Below are 27957 nucleotides of genomic sequence, written 5' to 3'. Positions count from 1 at the left end.
TCTGATGGGACTGGGGGCTGGGAGGCAAAGGTCACAGGAAAGATGCCATTGCAGCCACAGTGAAAGCAGTCAGTGCACCTGGCTGTGCCTCCGGGTGGCCGTACCACAAGGGGCAGCGCTCAGCTGTGGCAAGGCAGCAACTGACACAGGAGAAGCAGGGGCAGTGACGTCATTCCCTGCACAGGGCTGGTGCTGTCCGGGTGGGTATTTCTACTCTGTGTCCCATCAGGATATTGAGCCTCCAGGCCTCAGCACATCCCCAGAGGATGCCACGGCTGGGTCCCACCTCAAGGGGATAGCCCTGTGCTGGGGCAGCAGACCTGAATCTTTTGTACCCCTGGGCACCTTTCTGTTTGCAGCTCTCCCTCCCTCCCACCCTGGTGAGCAGGGAAGGCAGTGGTGTGCATTCATGGCAGGACACGGACTTGACCGCCAGATCTGCAGCCTTGTTACCCCTCCCTCCATTAGCCTGGGCAATGGGGAATCCAGGGAGGGAGCTGCTGTCTGGCCAGGACACCCCTGTCCCCCCGCAGAAAAGCAGAGACAAGGCCCAGGTCTTGTTGGTTTCTTTATTCAGTTGTAGTCTAGTAGCTGGTGTACAGGGAGAATGGTCTATACATCAGCAGCTAAGATGGGGGCAGGGAGAGCCAAAAGGCTCATCATCATAACAGTAAAAAAAGGAAATAAAATTATTTTAAAACTTCTAAAAAGCGTCTAGTGCGCAGCCTGCAGCATTCTCTAGGCGTCATGTGGAGCGCGCCCCCGCCCCTACCAGCTCCTACTAGCAATCAGAGCGCGAAGCAACGGCTCCCGCGGGGCCGGCACAGTGCAGTGGAGCATTCCCTACGGAGTATAGAGGCCAAAGCAGGGGGCCCGCACTAGACTCTGCGGAGATGCTATCAAAGTCAGCCATTCTAGGGACATTATGTTACAGAGCGGAGGGTTGTGGATGGACGGTCTGTACCCTACATGGTTTGTACGGTGCCGCTTTGCTCTCCATGGAGAAGGCTGGCCTAGTCGTGTCTGCATCTACTCCACCTCCTCAGCCTGTAGCGGAGCAGAGGGCTTTTTGACGAGACATGCCCACCAGCCAAGGCCTGCTGGGCATGGCGGCTGCAGCCTGGCTCCCGTGGTGGGCTTGGCCTGGGCGTTGCCACCTGGAAACATGTCAGCCCCTTTGAGCCCCATGTCGACCTCCTGGGGAAAGCGCAAGTCCCAATTGTTTCTGCCTGGCTCCTTCCTGCACCCTTAAGGGAGGTGAGGGACGTGGCAGCCAGCACCCCCTTCCTGCAACCAGCCCGCCTGGGGTCACATGTCACAAAAGATTTCTACTGAGCACCTTTAAATAGCCCAGGTAGTTCCTCCCCCCTGCCTCCTGCCAGGACAGAGCTGTTGGCAGGAACAGCTGAGCCAAGGGGCCAGCCAGGGGCAGAGCTCTGCTGTCCCCAGTTAAAGCTCCCAGGGCTCAGACTCCAGGTCGCAGGGTGACCCTCTCTGTTCCGGCCAGACTGCAGCAGTACGGGTTGTGGTGCTGACGCAGTGCAAGAGCCTGGGAGAGCTGCTCTCATGCGTCTCCTTTGCCCTAGACACTGGGGGTTGGTCCTGGAAGGGTCGGGGACACGGGGGCTGTGCTGACTTTGGCCTTTCAGAGAGGCCAAGGAACCCTGGAGGGCCTCACAAATGGTGCAGAGGACAGGGGTGCAAACCCCGCTGCTGTTTCCTTGCATCTCTCCTGAGCAGCCATTGTGCTGGGTAGAGCCTAGCATGGGCTGAGGCAGGTGTTGGGCTGTGCCAGTGCTCACCACCTGCCCATCCTGTGCCAGGGCGGTAGGGCCTGGTAGGAGGCCCTCAGCTCTGCCCCATATGTAACCAAAGTGGGCAGGGGCTGGCACACATGCCCCAGCCCCCTGCCCGGCCCCGGGTGGGTGTCAGGAAATGAACAAGGCCAAAGGGAGTAAAAGCGCCAGGCTGACACTGGGAGGTTTGGCTCTGTTGCCCTCTGATACCTCCAGCTTCCCAGCTGCACTGGCCAGAGCTCCTCCCTGGCAGGGGCTGATGAGCCATCCCTGTCCTACAGCTGGCGAGGTATGTGGGCACGGAGCGGGCAGTGCTCTGCACCCCGCTGAGTGCCCTCGGGCGTTGCATAGTATTTATTTGTTCATATACACAAGGCTGAATACTGTACAGTTTACACTTTCAACACAAGCGAGGAGCTCAGTGCTGCTGGGAGCCACACGCTCACACGGGGGGAAACTTCTGGAGAAACAGGGGCAAGGCAGCCACAATCCAGTCCCCTCCCCCTGCCCTTGCCAGGGCTGCTCCCTCGAGAGCTGCAGTTCTGCCCTCCCCCCACCACCTCCTTAGGCTCTGACATCCCCCCTCCGCACACACTCCTTGGAAGAGGATGAAGCAGCAAAATCCAGCCAGGAGACAACATGAGGGATAGGTGGGAGCTGATGCCCCACCCTGGGCAGCCCTTCATAGCCGCAGCCTCCTGTCTGGACTCAGGGTGTGCGCAGCAGAGTCACGTCCCTGCCAGAGAAACGCTGCCCCGGGTGCTGCTGGCTCCTGGGGTCCCCGTCCGTTGTAAGAACTGTGGCTCATGCGTTGGCAGTCAGTCAATCATGCGAATAGGACGGGAAGTAAGTCTCTTACAGAAATCATGCCATTAGCCTAGAACAACATGTACAGCCAGCCCTGCTCCCGTCGCCTGTCTGCTTTCGCCTCTCCTCGTGGGGCTGGCCGCACGTGGCGGCAGTTCAGTGGTTCGGGGTGGAGGTGAGATCCTGAAGAACAGAAAAGACGGAGCTTGGGTTACAAACAGCTCCCTGCTGGGCTTCCCCACTGGGCAGTAGGCCAGAGCTGGGGGCATGACCCAACGCTCCACTTACAGGCATGGCTACTGGACCAGAGGACAGCAGCTCCAAGGCACTGGCTGGTGCTGGGGGCAGGGACAAAGGTAGGAGGCAGCTGGGAAAGGAGAAGCCCTGGTGCTGGATGTGAGACCCTCTGGCACCCAACGCTGCAGCAGCCAGCAAAGGGCGAGATGCTGGCTGAAACCAGCCCCTATCTGTTCATTTCCAAGGGTCTGGAGTGAGGAGGGTGCTGGAGCCACAGCTGTGAACAGCAGGAGTCAGTTACCTGCTCAGAGGGAACAGGCCCCGGCAATGGCTGTCTGCACTGGAGATGTGCTCAGCCCGGGCAGCTGTGTGGGGGATGCAGAGGCGTGAGACAGAATGCATGGACTGGGGTTACTGCCCTGTGGTGGTTTGGGAGGGGAGGTGGTCCCTGGGCAGGGTGTGATGATGAATCATAGGGGGTGAGTGTCCCCCACCTCATCACCAGGTTTAACTGTTACTTGCAGCCTTGTGCAGGGGCCAGATGGGCTCTCTCGGGTTATTTCCCTGCCACACCGGTCCACGAGCACTCTGTGCAGGAACATACACCCCACCTCAAAGCCACCACTGCAGCCACCAGCCTTTGCCTGGGGGAGCTGGCTCCAGTTCCTCCTGGTGGCTTAACAGCCCGCTCAGCCCAGGCTGTTCCAGGGAAAGAACCCAGGTTTCCTGCGCTGCAATGCAGGTAGCACAGCTGGCTGGGCCAGACGTGCAGCTCGCAGAGCACGGGTGAGGGAGCAGGGAGACCCCGCCCCTGGGGACAGCCAGCCCCAGGACCCCCTCCCCAGAGCACTGCAGAGAAATGAGCTAGGCTGGATATCCGTGTTCCTGCAGTACAGGCCATGCCATGCGTCTCAGGCACCCATGCATGCACCAACGACAGAGACCCGAGGGAGCGCCTGTCCTTGCGGGGTAGGCACCCATCCCCCAGCTCAGTCAGTGCTGGCTGCACTCTAGCAGGATAGAGGCAGCCAGGAAAGGGTTCCTGCTGCAGATCAGCCCCCTGGCCTCTCAGCAGGAACTGCAGCACTGCAGGGCTCCTGGGTGCAAGCGCGCGAGGGACAGCAAGGCACGCTGTGTCCAAGCATGCAGCCAGCCATGTCCGAGGGCCAGGAAACGACCCAACACCCAGAGTCACAGTGTCCAGCGCAACAAGCCGCATCGAGGGCAATGTAGGAGGCACCAGCCCTCTGCTCACCCCACAGCCCTGGCATCCAGCTGCCAATCTGGCTCAGCGCTCTGAGACCCACGCAGACGTCACTGCAGACAGGCCCTGAGCAGCCGGGAGATCCTGGTGGGACTGGAGCCTGGCACTTCCACCCCACCAGCAAAAACAACCATCTCTGTCATAGGCACGCACTGCCCGCTGCCCCATCTACCCCTTCACCCCCCGGGCACAATGCACTGAACACTCTGCCATGGGCATGCAGCCCCCCGCCCCATCGCTAGTGCACACATATCTGCCATGGGCACACTGACCTTCCTATTCCCTCACTGCTGCCCGCTCCCTATACTCCACCCTGGTCACATGGCCCCCCCAGGCCACGGGCACACTGCCTGCACCCGCCTCCCACCACTGCTCACAGCCCCCATCCCTACCTGCAGCCGCCTGCAAGCCGTAGGTTCTCTGCTGCCCTCTGGTGCCCAGAGCCCCTCATGACCCCACCAAGAGGGCCCTGCATGGCATGTTAGCAGCACTGCCAGACAGCAGTGCCCAATGGGTGCTGCGGGTGAAAGCGGCTTATGTGGCAGGTGGAGGCGGCTGTGAGTTATGGGTGCCATGAGCAGGGGCTGGTCTCCCCCGGGTGCAATGCGCAGCTCTCTGCAGCACCCAGTCATTGAGAGGGCGTTTGATATGAGGAGGAGCCGCCGTGTGTCAGCCCCATGCTCCAGGGCACTTGGCACCTCATTCCAGGAAACCCGACCCCAGATCCAGGCTCCAGGACAAGCTCTGGGGCACAGCTGACAGTGCAGGGACTGCCTGACAGGCTGGAATGTCAGCAACTTGTCACTGGGGCAGCATTCAGGGGCTATTTATAGCAGCGGCATTGAGGCCTCTGCAAGGGGCAAGGTGAGCACGCAGAGAAATGGGGAATGGGGCAGCTGCACTAGGGAATGGGGTCCAGGGCAAAGCTCAGCCCAAGAGCTGGCAGGGATGGACTGTGCCAAGGGCAATCTCCAGCACTGCATGCTGTAGCTACTGGTTACAATCCCCTGGAATGCTGTCACTGTGGTAACACCATTGTGGCCACCACGGTACACTGTAACCTGGGGTAACAGTGCCCTTGGCTGTTGTAATTTGTGGTGACACCATCGCAGCCCCCATGGTACACTGTAACCTGGGGTAACAATGCCCTTGGCTGTCATAACCATGGTGATACCACTCTGGTCCCCACGGTGCACTGTAACTCGGGGTAACAAGCCCCCTAGCTGTTGTAACGGCAGTGACACCATCACAGTCCTCACAGTACACTGTAACCCATAGTAACAATCCATCCGGCTGTCGTAACCGAGGTGACAGCCTGACACCCTCCTCCCCTAGAATGCCATGTGAGCCAGACAGACAGGTGCTACAATGGCAGCCTCCCTGGCATGCAGTGTGCAGAGAAGCCAGCCCCCTTCCCCAGGAGCAGCATGGGGCTTGCAGGCTTGGCAGCAGTGGGGAAGAGGCAGCCAGCTCTGGGCTTATTCTCCAGCATGCTCTAATGGAGCAACCGTGTCTCCCCTCTGGGCAGGGGGAGCACACAGTGGTTGGGTGGGCTCCACGCAGGGCACACAGCACAGAGAGCTGGATCTGTAGTCAGAACAAAGGTGGCATTACCTCGGAAGAGGCCCTGGGAGGGGTCACTGCTTTCCCCTTTTCAGGCTGGCTCGTTTCACTATGTAAGCCCCCATCCTGCCCCCGATCAGCTCCGATTCTGGGACGTGCCCTTGCGCCTCCTCCTGGGGAGAGCAGCAGAGAGAGGAAGCAGGAGGCGTCACACAGACAGACAGACAGACACAGAGAGGACGAGGAGGAGGACGGGAGAGCCGCCTGGCAAGGAGAAGGCTGCAGCGAGGGGGGAAGCGTGGCCCCTCACAGCCCCAGAGGTACAGCAGAAGAAGAGCACAGGGAAGGAGAGGAGGCCAGGGAGGATCCAGCCAGAGCCCTCAAGGAGCCCTGCATGGCCGGGCGCATGTCTGTGCTGCCCAGAGCTGGTGAAGGGCCAGGAGAGGAGCAGGCTCTGTACCTTGCTGCCCAGACTGTCCTGATGCAGGATGGCATATTTCATAAAGTGATCTGCCTCAGCTTCCAGCTCCTGGGGCTCCTGCAGAGAGCCCTCAAGAATCACCTCCTTCTCCTCATCGCCCGCGCTGATCCGCCGCACCACCTTCCGGATGATCTGCAGAGAGCGGGCATTAGAGCTGCCTGCCACAGGCCAGGCTAGGCCCCACACACCCCCAGGGACTCAGCCACACCACCCCTCCAGTCCTACTCCCGCTTGGCCCTGCCCTGCCCTGCCATCGGCCCCCCAAGCTGGGGCATGCTGCTCCCCCGAGACAGGGCTGGGTGAGGGGTGTTTCCAGGGAAGACCCCAGAATATCCAGCCCTGGGGGCAAGGAGAGCAGGGCAGACGTTGGGCGGAGACTGGGGGGCTCTGTGTCTGGCGCGTACTCACCTTCTTGGTGATGATGTTGCCTTGCTCGTCAGTGAATTGCTCCTCGGTCACCTGCTCCCCCGGAATATCCTGAACCTGATTGCCCTGCAGCACCAGGGGGAGAACAGAGCGAGGCAGTGAGGGGGAGGGCAGGGAGTCAAAGCCCTACAGGTAGCCCCTTGTGTTCACTGCACGGCACCAAGTAGGGCAAAAGCCCCAGCCCCTGCGTAAGTGACACCAAATCCGACTTCCTCGCTGACTGCCAACCCCATGCGCCAATCCCCTGCACCACACCCCACCAGCCCCTAGCCCTGCCAGACCCCTCACTGGGAAGCAGCCATTGCTGGAAACACAGGGGCGAGGCCAGCACCAGGGCACACTAGTGCTACACTCCTTTCATGCAGGAATGAGCCAGGCTCAGAGCCCTGAGCTGGAACAGGAGCTGACGAGCCAGGCTGGCTCTGCAGGGCTATGCATGGCTCCCCTGGGGCCAGCGACAGCCCCACAGGCAAGGCAGTGCCTGATGCCTCGGGGCTGCTGCTCCCAGCCTGTGTTACCTTCACAATGACGCGCCGACGGACCACCCTGGTGCAGATGGACTCCTCATCGTCCGTCAGCCCCTCGCTCTCACCCAGCTCCTTGTCCAGCTCCTGGTGGACGTGCTTGAGCAGGAAGCGTACAGAGCCCTTGACAATGTGCAGGACATTCTGGCAGCTGACCAGGAAGAAGCTCAGCAGCACCAGGGTGATCAGCAGCTGGGTCAGGAAGGCCAACATGGTGCATCTGCTAGGGCCACAAGCGCATGGCCACTTGCTGAGCCCAGCGCCTAGATCCTGGCCATGGCATCACTCTGCAGTGAGGCGTGCACCCTGCCTCAAGCTCGGCTGCCCCCTGCTCTGTGCACAGCCTGTGCAGGCTGCTGTAATTGTAGCCGCTGCATACCAGCCGGCTGCACCACTTGCTGGGCAGGCAGGTGGGTTTGTCCTCTGCACTCGGACCTCTGTCAAAGTCATCTGGCCTCAGACTGACAGCCACGGCCCCTCCCCCCAGGCAGAGGGGAGCTGCCTCCCCGCAGTGTCTCTGCAGGCTGGCTGCAGATGGGGCAGGAGGGCAGCATGGGCGATATGAACCTGGGCTCCTGTGTGGGGCTGGGGCCGGGACTTCTCACCCCCCGCATACTTGTAACGAGTGTGGAGAAGTCACGCAGCCCCTCAGTGACTCCAGCCAAGGGGCTGCAAGCCGGCCAGCCCCCAGCATCGCTGCATTCACCGCAGGGCTCTTCCTCCCCCGTCCCCCACCCTGAGGCTCCTGGGAGGATTGGTCCAGGGTGCCCCGCAGCACCCTAGGGCCTGCTACGCCATGCCCACCCTGCTCCACGTGCCATCCTGTACTAGCCCTGCCCTGGCACTCCCCAGCTCTGCCTGGCCACGGCAGGATTCCCAAAACCCCAACCCTGCCCCTGGCCATCCGGACCAGCTCTATTTCTGGACTCTTCATGCCTGGTGCTGGCTGACCCGAAGAGGGCAGGCGCCCCGGGAGCTACCCAATTAGGAAACATGCAGGGTGGCTGTCTGGGTTATAAATGAAGAACAGAGGCAGAGGCTCATATGTGAAATCAAACCCCTGGGCCTAGTGCAAGCCAGGCTATTCTGGGCCCCTTCCCCCGCAGGAGCCAGGGCAGGGAGGCTGGCAGGGGGCAGTGCCCGGAGCTGGGGGCAGGGCAGCAGGAGGCACTTGCCCAGCACTCTGTGCCAAAGCATGGGTTATTCTGCTGAGGGATCCCAGCTGCTGGGCGGGGGCAGGGGTGGGCAGGTCACCAGGCTCTGGTGCCTCTGCTCAACAAGCGGAGGCTCCCAGGCCAGGATCTTCAGACAGGGCAGCCTGGCATTCACTCCTGTGTGTGCTCTGGCCCCCCGGCAAGGGTGCCATGAGCCTCACACACAGCGAGGGGGCTCCAACCAGTGGCTCCATTGCAATACACAGCCCCCGGGGGCTGGCTCTTCCTGTCATTCTCGTACCCTCGTTTGTCTAAAGAAGCTGCTATCCGCCTCCTCCAGCCATTGGCTGTAGTCCTGGCTCCTCGTGTGCTGGAGCTGCCAGTCGCTCTCCTCGGGGGGGTCGATTCGCAGACGCTCGGACGGGGGCCCCAGAACATGCTCCTGGCCCCTCCCCTGGGGGGCTGCCCCAGGGGCTGCTCTGGGCAGCAGACGTGGGCTTCTGGGAACCCCCTCCTGCCAGGAGCCCTCAGGCAGGTCCTGCAGGCAGGAGACAAAGGAGCCTTCTGCATTCCAGTCCCTCAGCCTGGGCAGCAGAGAGAGGAACAAGGACAGAGAGAGACAGGGTCAGTTTCTACCCTATGGCATGCTGCCCCCCGTGTGGGCCCAGCCTCGCTCTCCAGCCCACACACAGGCTGTTGGCCCCACTGACCGGCCTTTGCACTCGCAGCCCCCCTTTGTAACGTGGATCCTGAACTAGCCCCACATCCTACTTCCCACCCCACCCACAGAGCAACAGAATGCCCTCTGGAGATACCCACGGGCGGCCCGGCCCTGTCTGGGCACAGCAGCAGGCTGATGGCACAAGGTGAGGAAGGGGAGGGAGCTGGCCTAGGGGCCAGCCAGGCCCTTTGTGCTCGCCCCGCCCCTGCCTGCCCCAGGCACTATGGCAAGAAGCGGCAGGGACTGTCAGGCAGCCTTCAGCCCCAGCAGACTACCTTCATCGGGAGCTCAGCTCCCTGCCAATGACAGCACCACAGCCATCCCCGAGGCTGGAGCTGGGCTGGTACCCCAGGTGGTGGCTGAGGGATTCCCCAAAGCCGTGGGAAGCTCCCTGGCTGATCCAACCCTTCCCCTGGCCCAGCGCGCTCCCAGCTGTCTGGGGCAGCATGCTCGAACGGGGGCCTACGGAGCAGGAGCTGCACGGCTGCTCATCCCTCCCCACCTTACCCCATGGCTCTGCCCTGTGGCATGGGCACCCCAGGGTCCCTCGGGCTGCCCTATCCAGCTCCGAGCAGCCTGGCCAGGAAGCATTACCTGCCCTTGCTCCTCTCCATGACCCGGCTCACAGTTGGCGACTCCAGGATCCTGGCCTGCACCCTCTGCTGGCCTGAAACAAAAGAGACTTCATCCTCTGAGCCCTGCTCCCCCGCCAGCCCAGCCTGGCGCTCACACGCTGGCAGCTTCACCTCGGACCTCTGACCTTCCTCCTGCTCCAGCAGGTCGATAAGGCCATTCATGGCATCTGAATCCACTGTGTCGTCCTCAGCCAGATCCAGCAAGCCCAGGTGGTCCAGGCCGTGCACATCATCCAGCAGCTGCCCCGGGAAGCGGCCTTCACTCATGGCGTCCGAGTCCTCGGCCTTGCTGCACTCCAGAGAGGAGTCTTCAGCAGTCACCAGCGAGGGGGTGAGCCCCGAGGACCACACCTGCATGTCGGACAGCTCCAGCAGGGCGTCCTGCTCGGTGGGGGCCATGGGGATGGCGTCCAGGATGGCCACCTCGTTCCAGTACTGGTCTGCACGCAGCGGGGACGGCAGAGTGTACTGCAGGGAGGCAGGGGAGAGGAGCTCATCCTGCAGCGAAGTGTAACCTGCAGGGGCAGACAGAGGTAACAGCTCCAGCATTTCTGTGCAGACACGGAGAGTATGGGACAGGCCCACACTGTCCCCAACCCCTGGGCAGTGCTGCATTCCCTGCATCCCTGCCCATGCCAGAGCTGCTTAAGAAAGTCCTTTCCAGGGCAGAGGAGCACCCCAGAGCAGCCACCACCCCAGCGCCCTGTACTGCTCCCCTGGCGGCACTGGGTGCCAGCAGAGCCCGTGCCCCAGTGGAAGGGTCTGAGAGAGGAGCACAGGCCTTGGGCAGCACCTGGCACTGGGCTGGTCCCAGTGAGCTAGATAACAGGACCCCCTTTGCAGGATGAGCTGGCTCCAGCCGGGTTCCCGGGAGGAGTGGAGACAGCTGCTCATGTTTTACTTCTCTGGAGCCTGAGTGCACGGCGTGGTGCTGTGCCAGCTCCCCCCTATCTAGAGCTCTGCCAGTGCCCCCCAGCCCCCTGCTAGCCCTGCCCTGGGCGCCCCTCCACAGCTCTGCCCATGTCCTCCAGACCCCTGCTAGCCTGCCTGGGTTACCCTCCCAGCTCTGCCAGTTCCCCCCAGCTCCCTGCTAGCCCTGCCCTGGGCTCCCCTTCACAGCTCTGTCCGTGCTCATCAGCCCCCTGCTAGCCTGCCTGGGCTTCCCCATCCCACAGTTCTGCCAGCGCCCCCAGTCCCCTGCTATCCCCACCCCAGGCTCCCCTGCCCCACAGCTCTGCCGGTGCCCCTCAGCCCCCTGCTAGCCCTGCCCTGAGCTCCCCTCCACAGCTCTGCTGGAGCCTCCCAGGCTCTGCTAATCCTGCCTGGGCTCCCTGCCCACAGCTCTGCTGGTGCCCCCCGGCTCCCTGCTAGCCCTGCCTGGGCTCCCTCCCTGCCTCCGCTGAGATCTCTCAATTCCAACCCACAGTGCCCCTTTCCAAGTCTTGTACCTGCACATAGCTAAGCCTCCAGGCTCAACTCCAGTCTGGCTCTGGGAGAGACGGTACAGGATTCCCTTGGACTGCAGCTCCGAAGCAGAATGGGGCAGAGACAGGAGGGTAGGGGCTTCAGGAACCCCTCTGATCAGGCATGGCTGGTTTGTGAGCTGCGGGCAGAGCTAGCCAGCCAGGCCCCTCTTGCCCTATAGGCGCAGCGCAGTGCTAAGGGGTGGAGGCATGGAGGAGGCTGGGTGCACGAGGACCCAACACCCCGGCAGCAGCTGCTCAGTTCCTGAGTCACCCACTGAGCTCCGGGTGGGCATTAAAATGGAGATGCGGCTGGCCAGCAGTGCGGCACGCACGGGCCATGGCCAGAGACCCTACAGGCGCTGGAGGGCTCTGGATCTCTCTCCTACCCAACAGCCCTGATGGCCAGTGACGTCGCATGACGTTGCATCAGTGACGGGCATGGGGCGCCGCATGTCCTGGGGACACTTGGGGGCAGGGTAGGGGTATCCCAGTAGCACCTGTGGTGAGCAGGGAGGGGGGCATCCTGGTGGCACCCCCGCTGCCATTTGCACGCCCATGGAGAGCACGTCGCGGGCATTTCCACAGGGACCTGTGCCCTGCCGCTGAGGCTGCCCCGGCACTTTGCCCTGTAACCAAACCGGCTCACATCAGTGCTGTTTGCACACACAGCCCTGGGGCTCCGGCCTGAAGGGCCCCGCCCCGGTCACTCTGTGGCTGCGAGTGCTGCCAGGTCCTTGCACCTTGTGGCTGACTGCCCGGGGCAGCCAACAAGGCAGAGGTAGGAGTGCCAGCCACCACGGCCCTGCACATCACACCACCTCTGCCTGTTCATGCCCTGCTCTCCTCAGGTGCCAGGGACCCAGTCACGGGTTCTGACCTGAACACGTGTCTGCAGCACAGAGACGTCTTTACCCTGCAGCAGGGCACTCACCAGCAGAGCCAAGACTTGCCCAGTGCTGGGCACACCCTGACCAGACCTCCAGAGCCAGAGAATCCCCACTGGTCACCTCTCGCCCAACCCAGGGTCGCTCCCTACAGATTGGCCAGTCTGCAATGGCTCCGGCCTTGGAGCTGCCCCATTCCCATCTCACAGCTGCCCTGAGCCATGCCAACCTCCTCTCCCCCAACGTCAGCACCCGGAGGACAGGCCACCTGCCTCTTCAGCCTGCACAGCCCCCGCGATTCTGCTGCCCACACAAACCCTGGGGGCTCTGCTGGCTGGGCCCAGAGCCGGTGCTGCCCAAGTCTCTGCCGGTGAACTCCCCGCCGAGGGCTCTGCTGCGCTGGCAGCTCACTGCTAACTGAGACACAGCTGTTCCAGGGTGTCCAGCAACACTTCCTTGCAGGGGGCACGACTCCCTACAAGTGGTGATCGGTTATTAACCCTTCTGTGCCATGGGCTCAGTGCTGGGCACAGGCCATCACCCTCTGGGCTGGGCACAGAGTGAGTTAGGGCCAGGCCTGGCACAGGACAGCAGCACCCGGGGTTCTTCACCAGGCAGGTGGCTTTGCTCGCCCAGCTCCCACTCAGAGACACTGTTCCCTGTGCTGGGGATACCGTGCGGAGCCGGCCCTGGGGCATTGCTGGGGGAAGCACACAGAGGGCCAAGCGGACACGCAAAGCCATGAGGTGGAGGCAGTGCCTTGGTGCCATGCACTCGCCCGAGCAGGACGGCCACTCTCCCAGGGCTCAGCTGAGGTGGAGACAGTGGAGACAGGCAGTGAAGGAGGATGAGAGAACAAGAGTTCAGGAGGAGGTCAGAGGAGAAAGGTGACAGGATGTGATCAACAGGAGCGGCCTGCACCCGGCAGCCCTGAATGGCATGTGTGAGAGAACAGAACAAAGGGGAGAGTATTCAGCATGCAGAGCTCATGGCCATGCCCCCGGGCAAGGCACAAGGGCCCAAAGGGACTCCTGCCGCCACGGCTGGTACCCAACCACACACCCCTGCCTGGGCCCAAAGGGACACTGGACCACTACGCTTACTGCAGGCACCCGACCACGCCCCCGGGAAGTTGTGTGAGCCCGACTTGCAGCAGAAGGCAGGCAGAGGGCAGAGACCTGTCAGCTGGGTGGGAGGGGTGGGGCCGGCAGGGCATGTCTGCTCACTAGTAACACGCTGAAACCCGGGCTGAGCCTGAAGAACCGTGCAACCTTGCGGCTGAGGGGCCCAGGGAGGTTGGGCGCGCAGGCTGGAGAGCTGGGGTCAGGCCTTGCTGGGTGCAGCACATCTACACTGGAGCTGGAGGGGTCTTTTCCAGCATGGGCAGACGTATGGGCACATTAAAAGGAGCCATGTGGCTGCTGCAGACTGGGTGGCGGGAGAGGCTAGCTGCTCCCAGGACATTCCTAGAGCCTGGCTGGGGCTGGCCTGGGGGCGCTTAGCTCCTTGCAGCTGCACTTCTCCCAGAGCGCTAGCACGGGCACACCCACCCCACACTGCAGACATCCCCTATGGCCGCACTGACTTGCCAAGGCATGCCTGCGGCACGGGAGGCTACAGACCATGCAGACGCAGTGGTGCAGACTTCGGCATGGGCTAGCAACCCAGCTATGGACCTAGGGTGCCTGGTTTGGACAGTTTGAGCTGTCACATTGACACCGCTTTCTTAGCTGTGCTGGGGCAGGTATGTCTACCTGTGTCGCACTCACACCTGGCCACAGCATAGAGCCACACAGGCCGGGCCCTTGGTCTAAGGCTGCTTTCTCTGCCCACACAGTCAGCCAGTCTGTGGGCAGCCCAGACAGGCTCAACGTCCTGCCCCAGGCCCCCCAGCCTTTACGTCAGTGGGAACTCGGATTTTCTCCGCACGGCTGGAGCAGAGCAGCCTGGCAGGGCCACTAGTCTCATTGATGTGTCTTGTCTCTGCTTGGCTGCCATCCCTCCCCAGGGCAATGTCACGTCCGCCCTGCCGAGGGACTCATGGCTCAGGCTCACCTGCGGGAGCACAGGGTCCCCAGTGGGTTCACAGCTGAGTGCCAGGGACTCACCATTAATCTGGGAGGGCGAGAGGGAATAGTCCTTGTCAGCGTAATGCTGGTCGCCTTTCAGGCTGCGGCTCTGCCAGCCCGAGCCCTCCAGCATGTTGACAATCTCGCTGCGGTCGATGCTCCTCAGGGCCGCGTACAGATTCTCCACTGTCAGGGGGAGCAGCTGGTGTCATCAAAAGACAGCACAGGCCCACCCCTGCCAGGCAGATCAGTCCCCGCTGCCCCCACCCACGACACGCCAGCCTCACCCACCCTCTGGAAAGAGGGCCCAGCCCGATGGACTCAGCCACTCTCAAACTGCGCTGCAAATCCCCCTGGGAACAGACACGCATGCAGACCTGTGACCCAGCGCAGGCCAGCTCTGCATGGGAGCCAACAGTGCCCATCTGCACACGTATGAGCCAGCATAGCATGGCGTGTGCAAGGAAGCACTGCATGTCTGTGGACGGCCCCACCTCTTTTGGGGGGAAAGACTGGATAGATATAGTGGTCCCCTCTTCCCCAACCTACCATGTGTATCCACCCCCGTCCCTTCTCCCCGGCCTGCCCTGCCTACCCACACCTGGCTCAGCTCCCTGGCCTTCCCTGCCTACCCAAGCCCGGCCCGGCTCCCCAGCCCACCTTGCCTACCCACCCCCCGCTCAGCTCCCCGGCCAGCATGCCTGCTAGAGCCCCGGGCTGGAGGCACAGACCGCCTGTGGAACCCCTGGGGTGCTACCTGTGCCCTCGCCCCTGCAGAAGGTGGCAAATACCCACTCTTGGCATTCTTGCCCTCACGGCTGACCCATAGGTTGAGCAGGGCCACACTCTGCTCCAGCAGGGAGTTGGGGTTCTCCACCCGGATCCTGTTGATATCGTCCACCCCAAACTGCAGCTCCCGGGCCAGCTCTGTAGGAAACACAGCGCATGCGTTAGGCATCGTCCCAGGCTCCCTTGCAGCAAAGAGAGCAGGGGACAGCATCTGCTCGCCAGCATCACAGGCGCAGCCACCTCTGCTCGAGACACTTCTAGGCAAGTAGACCTGGGGATGCTACCCAGGTCCAGCTGTCCCCAATGTGTCTCCACCCATGTCCACCCAGAGCTTGCACATCCCGCCTGTGCGATAGTACAATGTGGGGGGAGTAAAAGGGCAGAAGGTCCCAGTTTAGTGTCAGCGGATGTGAAACGGGGCCCGCTGGGCTCAGCCTGGCTGCCTGCAGCTGGGTCACAAACTGCTCCAACCGGGAAGGACGGTTCCTGAGCCTCCTGGTAGCCATGGCTGTAATGTAACAAGTGATATCATCACTGCCCCTGCCGGGTTGGGCCCCGTGCCAAAGACCTTGCTGCCCTGCATCAGGAAGCAGGAAAACTTACAAATGCAGAGCAAAATCCTGTCCTGGCTTGCACAGAGCTGGGGTGTGTGTGCATGCTAGCTGATGTGCAGGGTGCACAGGTGCATGCCTGCGTGTGTGGAAGAGGGCAGTGCACAACAGTGTACATCCATGCCACAGGGCGGTGCACAGCAGTGTGTGCATGTGAAGGTGTGTGTGCACATCCCCGCAAGGGGGCAATGCACCATTGTGCATGGGTGCACAAGGTGGTGGTGCACTGGTGTGCATGCATACAAAAAGGTAGCGCACAGGCATGTGTGCATAGGCATGTGCGAGGGGAAGGTGCATTGGCGTGCAGGGACATGTGAGGGGACGGTGCACTGGCATGTGGGCCCGTGCAAGGGGACGGTGCACCAGCATGCAGAGACATGCGAGGGGACGGTGTACTGGCGTGCGGGGACGTGCGAGGGGATGGTGCACTGGCATGCGGGGATGTGCGAGGGGACGGTGCACCGGCATGCAGAGACGTGCGAGAGGACGGTGCACCGGCATTCATGCACACTGGCTGGGTCTGTACTCTCTTTCCTAGCCCCGCTGTCAGGGAGACAGAGCAGGATGTGGACCTGGTGCTCCCAGTGAACACACCCACCACTTGCTGCAGCAGCCTAGCCAGTGAGCTGCTGTTGGGGTGCACACAGATGAAGGAGGCTGCCCAAGCTCAGCCCCCAACTGCTCCACAGCCCCTAGAACAGTCCCACAGCCAGACAGGCAGTGTAAACTCGTGCCTGCTGTCAGCCCAGCTACCTGATTCGATGTCAGAGTGAACTGGGCCGGGCAGCGCCCCGCACTGCCTTGCAGTGCCCTGCTGGGAGCTGGGAGCCATGCAAGCAAAGCCTGCCCTGGTGCACTGAACTGCAGAGAGCAGGGGTCCGCACCCCCTCAGTGCAGAGAACGCCAGGCACACACTCACCAGCCCAGCTGAGGCCCAGTTGCTCCGAGATAACAGCCATCTTCACATCAGCCTTCTCTGTGCCGCTCAGAGGCCCTAGGGGACATGAACACGTCACAGCAGTGTCTGCTCAGGCCCTGCTCCTACTCGCAGTCCAGGTGTGGTCACAGGCAGGGAACCTGGCCAGAACCCAGGGAAAAGGGGAGCTGCACGCACTGCACTCCCCTCAGGGTGGGGTAGGGCAGGGCAGCCTAGCCACTGGGCCCAGCCCCTCCCTTTTGTGGCTCTTCCCAAGCACCAGTGGGCTGTGGAGAGCCAGGCATGGATAGGCAGGGCGGGCTGGGAAGCCAGGATGGACGTGGATAGGCAGGGTGGGTTGGGGGGTGACTAGGCAGGGTGGGTGTGGGAGCCGCGCGGCAGGGTGGATAGGCAGGGGAGGCTCGGGGGTGGATAGGCAGGGCAGGCTCGGGGGTTGGATAGGCAGGGCAGGCTCGGGGGTTGGATAGGCAGGGCAGGCTCGGGGGTTGGATAGGCAGGGTGGGCCGGGTGCCTGGCCAGGAATGGATAGCCAGGGCAGGCTGCATACCCAGAGTGTTCTCACTGAGGATGCTGTATCTCTCTCGCAGAGCCAACGGTGTCAGAGTCCTCCTTCGCTCCTCGCTGCCAGTCCCCTGGAGGAGAAGCCACCATGGGTCACCAGCCCCACAGGAAATGGAGCCATCTAGCCCCTCAGTCTAGGAGCTCCCTGGCGGGAACTGGCAAGACCCAGGGAGCCCAGCCCACCCCGGGGGTTTGGGTTGGATCCCCCAGTAACTCCCCAGCTGCCAGGGCTCCTGGCCCAGCGCTCACTGACCTTGGTGCATGGCGGCATGGTGATGTTCAAGTGGCACAGGACATGCTGCAAGTCCTCGTACTTCATGGCCTTGCGCAGGAAGGAGAGTGAGCCACCTGTCTCCCGGCTGCTGTCCCTTACCTAGACACCACAACACAGGTGGGCAGCATGGAGCAGAGACGGGCCCGCGGCCCAGCCCGGCCCAGCCGCTCAAACCCTCAGGTGGCTGTTACCTTGACGGGGATGGCCAGCCGGTTCTCCTGGAAGGACTGGAAGTGGAAGCTGCGTTGCTGCGTGGCCTTCTTGACAGGCACCAGGTTCCCCGAGAGCTCGACATGCAGGGGCATCCCCTCCAGCACCTGGGAGAGCGGGGAGGGGTCAGGCTCAGAGTTCCCTTTCCCCCTGCCCCACAGGGCCCCAGCGTAGATGACCTCCTGAGGTCCCTTCCAACCCTGGTATTCTGATATTCTAGGGACGAGGAGTGATGTGGTTGTCTGGCTCACTGCCCCCCAAAATGGACCCGGCTGAGGGGTCCTGTTCTCTGTACCTACAAGCTCTGTTTGAGACCGTGTTCCTGTCATCTAATAAACCTCTGTTTTACTGGCTGGCTAAGAGTCATGTCTGACTGCAAAGCTGGGGTGCAGGACCCTCTGGCTTCCTCAGGACCCCGCCTGGGCGGGCTCGCTGTGATTCTATGACTCCTCCCGGACGTCCCTTAGCCAGGGAGCAGGCAGGACCCAGCCCCCCCCCAAGCCCGCAGCACTGAAGCTGGGTTAGTGGGCTGGGGCCGCACAAACCAGACCTTATTGTGCAGTGAGCAGGGGAGGGCGGGGACACCCCGAGGGCCGTCCGCGCACCAGGCGGGGGGAGGGGCGCTACCTCGATGTCCCTGCTGCGGGCCACTTCGCGGAAGTTCTCGTGCTGCTCCAGCGTCTTGTCCACCTTGTCGTCGGTCATGCAGTAGCAGCGCAGTCGCCCCTCCCGTGCATTGTTCATCTTGGCAAACACGACAAACTTGGCCATGTAGGGCACGGCCGTCAGCTCCTTGTAGAGCATGGCGGCAAAATGGATGGCCTCGGCCGTGCGCGGGCAATCTGCCAGCCAGAACCTGCAGGGCACAAGCCCTAGGCTGGTCATTATGGCACAGCCGGGGGCTCCTCGAGCCTGACGCACCCAGGCCAGGCCTCCCCCAGCGCTGAGTACCAGCGGCCCTTGCTGATTTCCCAAGAAAGAACAAAGATTTCAGCTATTTTGGGCCGTTCGGGGCACCAGGCCAGCATCGCAGTGCACGGCACACTGGGCACTGGTCGGTCACGAGAAAGCGACAAAGGAAGAGAACAGAAAAATGGGGGAAACCCCATAAAATAAAATGAACTCCAACGCAACCCTCCAGCATGACTGCGGGCTCTCCGCTCGCGAGCAGCCCAGAGCAGACTCGCCCTGGGGGATTGCTTGGCCCCTGCTTTTGGCCAGGGCGCCCCCGCTGGACATTGCTGTGTTCACAGAAGACAGGGCAGGTCTGCGTTTGCACATATGTGATAGTACAAGCATGCGAGGCTTGCAGTGGCCTAGGCACATGGGAATCTTTGTTCAGACGCCACCGGGGTTTGGTGGCCCAGGGGCTTGAGGTGCCAGAGGGGAACCCTGGGGAATACTGGCACTTTTCCCTTCAGGCGGCAAGAGCTGGCCTTGTGATCCAGGCTCTGGGCTGGGACTCAGGGGTGCTGAGTTCAGGTCCCAGCCCTGCCACAGCCTCCTGTGGGACTGCAGCTGAGTCACTGGATCACCTGCGCCTCAGCCCTGCCCTGTGACCCGGCACCTAGATGGACTCTGGCCAAGCTCCATATGCCCCACAGCACCAGCCAGATCATCAGCCCCCAGGCCAGACAAGGCACCGTGCACCCGTCGCTCACCTGGCGGATACATTAGTGGTGAAGTTGGCACACTCGTTGGCATAGACCAGCTTTGTGGTTCCTGTGATATCCTCCCACTGCGCTTGGGCTGTGCCTCCTGTAACAACACAACAGGGGCTGACGCACCGCCCCAGCCCGCAGAATCTGTCCCTGGCCCCTCTGCAGCTTGTGATCTGCCCCTGGCCCCACTGAGGTCCACCACCTGGCCCCCTTGCTGCTTGGAATCTGCCCCTGGCTGCTTCATTCCCTGGGGTCTGCCCTGCGCTCCATCACCACCGAGGATTCACCCCCTTGCCCCCCCGGATCCTCCCCAGCCCCTTGCTGCCTGTGATCTACCCTGGCCCCCTCTGTCCCCTAGACTCTGCCCCCTGGCTCCCTCATCAACTGGAATATGACTCCCCAGTGCCCCGTGATTTGCCCCCTACTCTACTGTGATCTGCCCCTCAGCACCCTTACTGCCCAGGATGCACCGTCTGCCTGCCCGCAGCTTCTTTAGCTCCATCCCAGCCCCTCAGCACCTTCCCCTCACCACCCCCACCAAGCCACTCCCCGAGCCGCCTGTCTGCACAGAGACCACACTACCCTGGAGACACCGACTTCCATCCCCCAGCCCCGACCTAGCAGCGGAAGAGTGAACCTCATTTGCAGCAAAGCAGGGGAGTGCACAGGGAGAGGGAAGGAACCTGCGGAGCAGGGAGCAGTGCAAGGTGGAAGGGGGAAGGACCCCAGGGAGCAGCGCAGGGTGGAAGGGGGAAGGACCCCAGGGAGCAGCGCAGAGGGGAAGGGGGAAGGACCCCAGGGAGCAGGGAGCAGTGCAGGGTGGTAGGACCCCAGGGAGCAGTGCAAGGTGGAAGGGGGAAGGACCCCAGGGAGCAGCACAGAGTGGAAGGACCCCAGGGAGCAGGGAGCAGAGCAGGGTGGAAGGACCCCAGGGAGCAGTGCAGGGTGGAAGGGGAAAGGACCCCAGGGAGCAGGGAGCAGCGCAGGGTGGAAGGGGAAAGGACCCCAGGGAGCAGGGAGCAGCGCAGGGTGGAAGGACCCCAGGGAGCAGCGCAGGGTGGAAGGACCCCAGGGAGCAGGGAGCAGCGCAGGGTGGAAGGACCCCAGGGAGCAGCGCAGGGTGGAAGGACCCCAGGGAGCAGCGCAGAGGGGAAGAGGGAAGGACCCCAGGGAGCAGTGCAGGGTGGAAGGGGAGGAGAAGGAGCCCAGGGGCCGGTGGTGGAGCCAGGGGAAAGAGCCACCCGGCACTGCCCTACGGCGGCTGCAGCAGAGTGGGGCAGGTGCTCTCACCAACAACGCTGCAGAGCAGACGCAGACTGGTGGTGTCTCCCTCCCCACTGTCCCGGGGATTGTCCTTCCAGGAGGGCGGGAGCGGGATGCGGAGCCCTATGGGCCGGTGGAACTTCCTGCGGCGCGGCTCTACAGTGACGATGGGACTGAAGGTCGCCTGGTTCCCCAGCAGCTTTGTCACCAGCTCATCCGGCACGGGCTGCGCCTGTGGGACAGAACAGGCAGGGCCATGAGGGCCAGCCCCACCTCGCCCCCCAAGTCGGGAGCAGTCACCGGCTGGCACCCCTTGCCCCGGGAGATGATGGAGTACTGCTGCCCAGCACGGCTGGTCTGGAACCAGCACGCTGCCTGCGAAGAGCCCACCTCATCTTCGTCTGCCCATCCACCCCAGGGGCAGGGACACCCGGTACCTGCACTGCTGGCCCAGGCCCCATCCCTCTGTCCGTCTGTCCGTCCCCAGGGGCGGGGACACCCGGTACCTGCACTGCTGGCCCAGGCCCCATCCCTCTGTCCGTCTGTCCGTCCCCAGGGGCGGGGACACCCGGTACCTGCATTGCTGGCCCAGGCCCCATCCCTCTGTCCGTCCCCAGGGGCAGGGATATATCTGGTACCTGCAGAGCCAGTTTGACTCTCTTGGTCACGGCTGTCTCCGGGAAAGTGGCCTGCACCATGGGAACCAGCGTACTCTTCAGACACCCCCCTTCGGGGCCAATCAGGTCGCAGTCCTGGCACACACGGGACATAACCACGAAGTAGAGGGGGAAATCGGTGCTGATGATGCGGCAAATCCTCTTCTTCTCCAGCTCCTCCAGGCTCTCCAGCTCTGTAGCAGCAGCCCCACTGTGAGAAAGCAGGGTCCAGCCATGCACTGGCCCCGCCTCCACTTCACCCATCCCCTTGTCACCCAGCCCCATGCCAGCCTTGCCAACACTCTGCCCCAGCCCCACCACTAACCCACCCCATTTGGCCACTAGTCAGCCCCACCCCTACCCATCCTGCCCAGCCATGCCCCATCCCTGCCCGACCAAGCCTCAGCCCTGCCTGCATGTGCCAGCCCTGCCCAGACACACTCTGCCTACCGCCCTGGCTGTCACCTGCAGCCAGGCACAGCCGCCCTGCCCCAGGGGGAGCTGCTCTGCCTCTGCAAAGCCCCTCCAGCCTGCCCCCGGCCTCGCACACTCACCTTCGTCCATGCCATTGAGCACCTGGTCCAGGTATCTCTCGCTGTAGCGGTTGTGGTGTTCCTTCCAGATGGAGCCGTTCTCACTGCGCAGCACCACCAGCTCCCGATCCCGCCGCCCGTATGACCCAAAGTGTGGGATCTCCACAATCACAGGGCTGCAGGAGAGCATGGCGCTGAGAGGGGCCTGGGGCTGAGGTGCGCTGCTGCCACAGCACGGAGCACCACTCAGCAGGGCCTAGCCGGAGGGAATCAAGCCACCCAGACGGGGGAGGGCAGAGGAGCCTAGTGGGTAAAGCCCAGAAGAGGGAACCAGGACATCTGTGGTCTGGGACCCATCCTGTGGCCTTGGGCTAGTCTCTTTGCACTGATCCTCGGCCTCCCCCCGCCCCAAAGGTGCCAATCCCCCCAGGCGTCATGGGACTGGCCGCTTGCAAAGGACTCCACAGGTCCCATTGGCCCATTATAATGGGGCCTGCCTGCCTGCGACACTTGATGTCAGTGTGCCGGGCTCCAAGGGCCAAGCCCCTGCCTACGGGGTGTGACGCTGGCAGGCCAGGTGCCAGCTCATGCCAAGGGCCCATGTCGCTGCTGCACACTGACAAATACATGGCTGGAACCCATCTGACTCACCTGTGTGTTAGTATTGTTAAAATGGGCATTAGGATTCTCAGCATGTGTTTAGACTTTAAGAACGCTGATGAGCGGCTGCCTGCATAGGTCTCATAGCATCTGGATCCCATATTGTATGGTAATATTTGAGCATTTGTTTTGTAAGCGTCTCTGCCATTGCAAAGCACCAGAGAGGAGAGAGACATTAACTAGTATAAAGTGCTGCTCTCCACCAAGGGCTGTTATGTCCTGGCCAACAAGGAAGACTCATCGACACCAGATGGACTAAAGTGGGACATTAAAAGAGGACAAAAGAGTTTGTAGCTCTGTTCTTCCCCCCATGAAGATGAGTCACACAAGTGGATTCCTCCCAGCAGCTGAGTTCTCAGCTCAGAGCACGGGGGGGGGGGGGGGGGGAAGGGAATAAAAACCTCTGACACGAAGGAACTGGATCTCTATGCTGCTTGAACTCTGAAGGCAAGGTTTCTAGGGCTCCCCAGCTGCTCAGCCTGGGTTAGCCCTAAAGGACATATCGAGCTTGCTTATTATAGAAGCTTCTAATACTTTTTGAAACTCTGTGTGTGTATATCTATGTGTATCTGCTTTAACTTTGTAAATAACTCTCGTTTCCTTTCCCTGGTAACAAATCTGTACATCATTTATTACAGGACTGGCTACAAGCACTGGCTTTGGTGTGAGCTCCAGGTGCAACTGATCTGGGGTAAGAGACTGGCCTTTGGGACTGGGAGTGACCTGCATGGCTGCGATTGGTGCTGTAAGGGACCATCAGCCACAAAGGCAGGCCCCCTTGGGTGACAACAGACCAGTCTGTGACTCATGTTAAGGCTGTTACAGTGCCAGAGGAGTTAGCCTTGATAACTGGCTGGTTCTAAGGGCAGAACACACCACCAATGGGGTCAGAACTCATGCTCCCATGTCACTGAAGGGCAGCTCGACACGGGGCACAGACCAGAAGGTGTAAAATCCCTGGGCCTGACCCTCAGGTGGTGTAAACTGCCAAAGCGCCATTGGCCACAGGCTGGTATGGCACCATTCGCCTGGGCAGTGCCTGTGGCTACAGTGGGGCTGTGCCAGTTGACCCCAGTGGAGGGCCAGGCCCCTCTCTCTGCCAGTGCTAGCAGCACAGTGAAGCAGAGGCCTGGCTGTCACCTCCCCTGCTCCCTCCAGGGGGGTAGAGATCGAGGCTCTGGCTGGGAACTGACACCTCCCCAGCGCTCACCTCAGGAACTGTGCCCCAGCGGGACCCAGTGCAATGATCCTACTAGCAAGACCCTCCTCCTCAGCCAGGGGCGGTGGTGTTGTCAGTTTCTGCGGCTTTACCAGGCGGCAGGTGATGCGGGTGGGTGCGGCGCAGGTCCGGGGGGGGATGATCACTCGCAGCCCGTTGTGACGGCTGCCCCTCATGGAGCCGCCGCGGGCGTCCACCATGAAGCTCACCAGAAACCTGCAAGGACAGACAAACCCGGGTGTCCCACTGAGACTCACCAACTGCCTGGCACGAGGGTGTGCATGGGAGCTGGGCACTCACCCTGTGTGCACGGGGCTGGCCACAGGGCTGATGTTGTCCGAGGTCTCTGTTGCTGGGCTGCTGGGGATTAGGGAGTCTTCGTCGAACTCCTTGGACGGCTGAGTGAATAGGAAACAGCTCGTTAGACAGCTTGCTTGCCCTTCCCATCTTGCTACTCTGGGGCTCCTGGCAAAATCCTGGCTCCCGTACGGTGGGCTATCACCACTCCCATGCCAGTTGAGACCTTGCTGGGGACAGAGCCAGGCCCACTGAAGACTGAGGGGAGAAAATGTCCCTTCTCATTACAGCCCATTACAAAACCTCAGCCAGGTGCTGGTACTGGGACCTGGTGAGGCTCAGAGCCAGCTTGGGAAGGGCCCAAATATTGGAAAGCTGAGGAACCAAGAGGCAGTGGCCTTGGACTCCTGCAAGCCCTGTGGCCTGGAACTCAGCACCCTTATCACCTCTGCCAGCAGCTCTGCCTCTCCCCACCAGCCAGAGAGGGCCTGGCCTCAGCTCCAGCCTCCTCTGAGGCCCCTGGAACCCAGCATGCACCCAGAGATACAGCCGCAGCACCCCTGTCTGCCAGAGGCCCCTCAAAGCTGCCCCAGCCGACCTCCCAGCCTGGGCCTGGCCTGCCCACAGGCATTGCCAGGGATGCAGCTCAGGATGGCACCCACTCTGCATGGGTGGGAATAGGGACACAAGAGAGAGGGGGTCTGCCAAGCCCAGGCTGGCTGAGGAAAGCCCTGCCCAGAGGACAGCTCTGAGCCAGACCCCACAAAAGCTGGATGGCCAGCACATCGTGAGGGCGGAGGTGTGGTGGCTGCAAGCCCCCTCTCCCCAGGGCAGTTGAAGGAGGCGGCTCCTCTGCAGCTCCTGCTCCTCACGTCTCCAGCTGGCTTCTGATTGCCCTCCCCAGCCGTTCTCTTGCTAGACAAGGCGTTTGGAATGGACCGGGCCAGACCTCGGTTGTGCCAGGCATTACCCTGCAGTGCAGCCAGCCTTGACTCCCTGGCCCTGGGTGGGGCAGAACCCACCTGCTCAGACTCCTCCAGTTTGATCACCACAGTCTCAGGTGTGACGCAGGGGATCCGTGGGATGGCTGGAGACTCCACCCTGGGCAGGTGACAAGGGATACGGTCACAAGCAGCCTGTGACAGCAACGCTCGTGTGCTATGATTCCCCTGTGGGCCCCAGGCCCCGGATCACCCGCCGAGTGTGGGGTGTCCCTGAGAGAGGGCTCTGCACAGACCCCAGGCCTACAAGCACTGACTCCCCGGCACTGGCCTGACCCCACCGCGTCTCTGGGGAGTGGGCCTTGTGCTGAGGGCTGGTTGGGCAGGGGGCATCTCCATGCTTCCAGCACCCCTGGTGTGAGCCACTGGCTTGGGGGAAAGGGAGACAGCATTACCCTGGGGACAGCAGCAGGGAGGTAAAGCTCAGGCTGGAAAGGGCCTTGTAGGCTGAGCTAGGCTGAACCCCCCAACCAGCCCCCCCATGCCATGTCTGACCCACAGCCCCACCATGCTACCTCTGCCCCACAGCCCCATGCCTGTCCCACAGCACCCACCCCACAGCTCCATGCCTGCCCCACCATGCCATCTCTGCCCCACAGCACCACACCTGCCCCACCATGTCATGGCCACCCCACAGCACCCACCTGCCCTGCCATGCCAGCTCTGCCCTAGAGCACCCCCCCAGCAACACGCCACCTCTGCCTCACAGCATCTGCCCCACTATGCCATGACTACCACCACACCGCCGTGCAGTGCTTCTTACACTTGATCCAGCTTGGGGACAAACTCCATCTCCTTCTCCTCATCCTGCTCCCTGGAATCCTGCTTCTCAGGCCTGGTGTCAGCCAGCTCCTCCCCTGGAACCAAGACATAGCTCAGCCCACCAGGGCAGAATGGCAGAGGGCCAGATATCAGGTCCTCTCCCCGCCCCTGGCCTGGGCTGGCACAGAGCTAAGCTGGTTGTGCCCAGCTTCACATGGGCTGGCATCTCCACCCCCAAGCCAGGGCTTGTTCCTGGGCTCCTGGTGTCAGTCAGCAACACCCCCCCCGCCCGTCACTGCGCCGCTTTTGGCCAGCCCATCTCCAGGGGACGCTATCTGCCAGCTGGGCTGCCTTGTCTCTGGGTGCGAGGTCCATGCCACGGGTTAGCATGACATGAGCTATGGTTGATGTTAGAGCTGCCCACGGAGCACGCTGGCCCCTCTCCCAGAAGATCCTTACCCTTCCTGCTGACGGGTGCTCTCCTGCCCGGCCTGCTCCCTGAGCGCCCTGCCGAGGGCATGGTGCAGCAGGATGAAGGGTTTGTGCATGGGATGGGAGAGACCCGTGCTCCCCGATCACCAGCCCAATTTACACTTGGGGCAGGGGGCTCAGCCCACTCTGACGGGATTCCCGCGGGAGCAAAACTCAGCATGCTGGTGTCGGAGAGGCCAGAGCCGCTGGGGCAGGAGGGGCCTGGACACAGCAGCCCCGGGACATCACGGCACCCAGATGAAATCAGGAGCGCTGCAGTGGATAGTCCCTGTTGGGCAAACCTGGGCGCCCATCTCCCATAAAACACAGGCTCAGGCTCCCTTCCTTCAGCGAGCAGCCCTTGCCCCTGGCTGGCCTGGGAGCGAGGGGGCGGTCAGGAGGAGACAATGCCCATTCATGCAATCAGCACAAGGACAGCAGCATGGGCACAGACAGATGGGCAGGGCGCGATGGTGTTAGGGCCCAGGCTGGCTCCAGCCCAGCAGCAACCAGGGCCGATGGGAAGCCCCGCGGAGTGGGATGGGTCAGTGAGTGCGTGTGGGTGAAATGGGGCAGTGAAGTGGGGCCACAGTGACACACACAGTCCATACCCATGACAGTGACCTGAGTGGAGCCTGCAAAGCAAGAAGAGTCAGAGTTGAGGAGCAGTGGGAGAGGCGCGTGAGCCACATGTGACGCTCACTGCACTGTGGATACCAGGCACGGCCCCTGCCATGCTCGTGGGGGCAGCTCACCAAGGCTTGCCGCAGCAGGGAACTGGGAACTGCTACAGCTGGGACCCCGATGGTGTGGCCTGACTGGGGGCAGCGGTGTGTGCTGCCAGCACCCACCCTCCTTGGGCAGCCTCAGCCGTGGGCAGCTCTGCACCCATGGCAAGAGCCCCTGGGTCTGGGCAGGGGCTACAGGGGTCTGGGGTGTCTCTCCTTGGTGGCCTTGGGGAAGTGTGCAAATCTCTGATGTCACAGGCCCCCCAAGAGCCCGCCCGGCACAGCTCCCCCCTTGATCCCAGGGAGACCCCGCCCAGCGCAGCTCCCCCCTTTATTCTAGGGAGACCCTGCCCCTCGGAGCTCCCTCCTTCACCCCCAGGGAAACCCTGCCCATCAGAGCTCCCCCCTTCACCCCCTAGGGAGATCCTGCCTGGCACAGCTCCCCCCTTCACTCCCCAGGGAGACCCTGCCTGTCAGAGCTCCCCCCTGCACCCGCCAGGGAGATCCCTCCCGTCAGAGCTCCCCCTATTTCCACTGCCAAGACTCTTCCTGGCACATCTCCTATCTGACCTCCAGAGACATGTGCCTGGCAGAGCCCCCAGCCCAGGGGGCTCCCTGGCCTGCAGGAGCTCTGCTGTCCTGCCCTCACCTTCATCCTCGGACACATCCAGGATCTCATCTACCGTCTCAGGGAAGCTCATGCGGTGCTTGTCACTGACCAACTGTGAGAGGGAGAGAGAGTCAGAGCTGGGCTGGTCCCAGAGCCTCAGCTAGGCACACCCAGCCCACCCAGTGCGGCTCGCTGGGCCAGCCTAGAGCTAATGGAGCTGGGCCATTAGCTCACCCCAGGGACTCAGACCCAGAAGCCTGGGTTCAAACCTCTCCACCGACAACCCACCCAGGGCGGAAGCTGACACCACAGCTGGGCAGCAGGAGCCTCACCAGTCCGCGCCACTGTGGGCAGCACGAGGTGGCAGCAGAGCTCCCCGTGGCTGAGCCGACCCCCCAGGGGATCCTCTCCCCAAGGCCAGGCCTCAGGGATCACCCCAGAGCGTGTGCAGGGAGCACCCCGCGCTGCGAGGGAGGGGCAGGGACTCACCGGGATGCTGGTTTCTTCTGTAACTAATTTTAGCACGTCCGTGACAGAGATGTAGCCGAGGCGCTTAGCGATGGCCAGGGGCGTGGTGCCATTCTGCACAGGGAGAGAGGGGGCAGGGTTAGCCATGTGGGGCGGCACTGCACTGGTGTGGGTGGCAGGATCCCAGAGTGGGAGTGTGAGGGGTGACAGAGGGGGCAA

General features: G+C 62.3%; 1 protein-coding gene across 18 annotated transcripts in view; it reads right to left on the bottom strand.

Annotated features, from left to right (window-relative positions):
• Positions 1-555: 555 nt before the first annotated feature.
• ANK1 (ankyrin 1) overlaps positions 556-27957 on the bottom strand; it is a 70980-nt gene continuing 43578 nt past the window's right edge. For 5 of the 18 annotated variants that reach the window (XM_038384702.2, XM_043503094.1, XM_043503091.1 and 2 more), the window contains 24 exons: positions 27760-27852; positions 27310-27382; positions 26544-26567; positions 25463-25556; positions 24721-24799; positions 23702-23799; positions 23393-23617; positions 21544-21698; positions 20972-21183; positions 20361-20565; positions 19071-19167; positions 18037-18265; positions 17391-17516; positions 17179-17298; positions 16912-16996; positions 16347-16421; positions 14823-14954; positions 14067-14213; positions 9568-10123; positions 8554-8836; positions 6557-6640; positions 6128-6280; positions 5719-5840; positions 2649-2786 (listed from right to left, as the gene is read on the bottom strand). In XM_038384702.2, coding sequence (XP_038240630.1) covers positions 5742-5840; positions 6128-6280; positions 6557-6640; positions 8554-8836; positions 9568-10123; positions 14067-14213; positions 14823-14954; positions 16347-16421; positions 16912-16996; positions 17179-17298; positions 17391-17516; positions 18037-18265; positions 19071-19167; positions 20361-20565; positions 20972-21183; positions 21544-21698; positions 23393-23617; positions 23702-23799; positions 24721-24799; positions 25463-25556; positions 26544-26567; positions 27310-27382; positions 27760-27852 — 3444 coding nt within the window. In that variant the 3' untranslated portion in view covers positions 2649-2786; positions 5719-5741. Of the gene's footprint in view, positions 2787-5718; positions 5841-6127; positions 6281-6556; positions 6641-7092; positions 7593-8553; positions 8837-9567; positions 10124-14066; positions 14214-14784; positions 14955-16346; positions 16422-16911; positions 16997-17178; positions 17299-17390; positions 17517-18036; positions 18266-19070; positions 19168-20360; positions 20566-20971; positions 21184-21543; positions 21699-23392; positions 23618-23701; positions 23800-24720; positions 24800-25462; positions 25557-26543; positions 26568-27309; positions 27383-27759; positions 27853-27957 lie in introns of those variants that run through there. The other 13 variants (XM_043503093.1, XM_043503095.1, XM_043503099.1 and 10 more) reach the window with 13 other exon arrangements.

Source organism: Dermochelys coriacea, chromosome 26 (assembly GCF_009764565.3).
Source record: "Dermochelys coriacea isolate rDerCor1 chromosome 26, rDerCor1.pri.v4, whole genome shotgun sequence".
NCBI classification, from domain to species: Eukaryota; Metazoa; Chordata; order Testudines; family Dermochelyidae; genus Dermochelys; species Dermochelys coriacea.
This window is presented reverse-complemented; position numbering and strand designations above follow the sequence as displayed.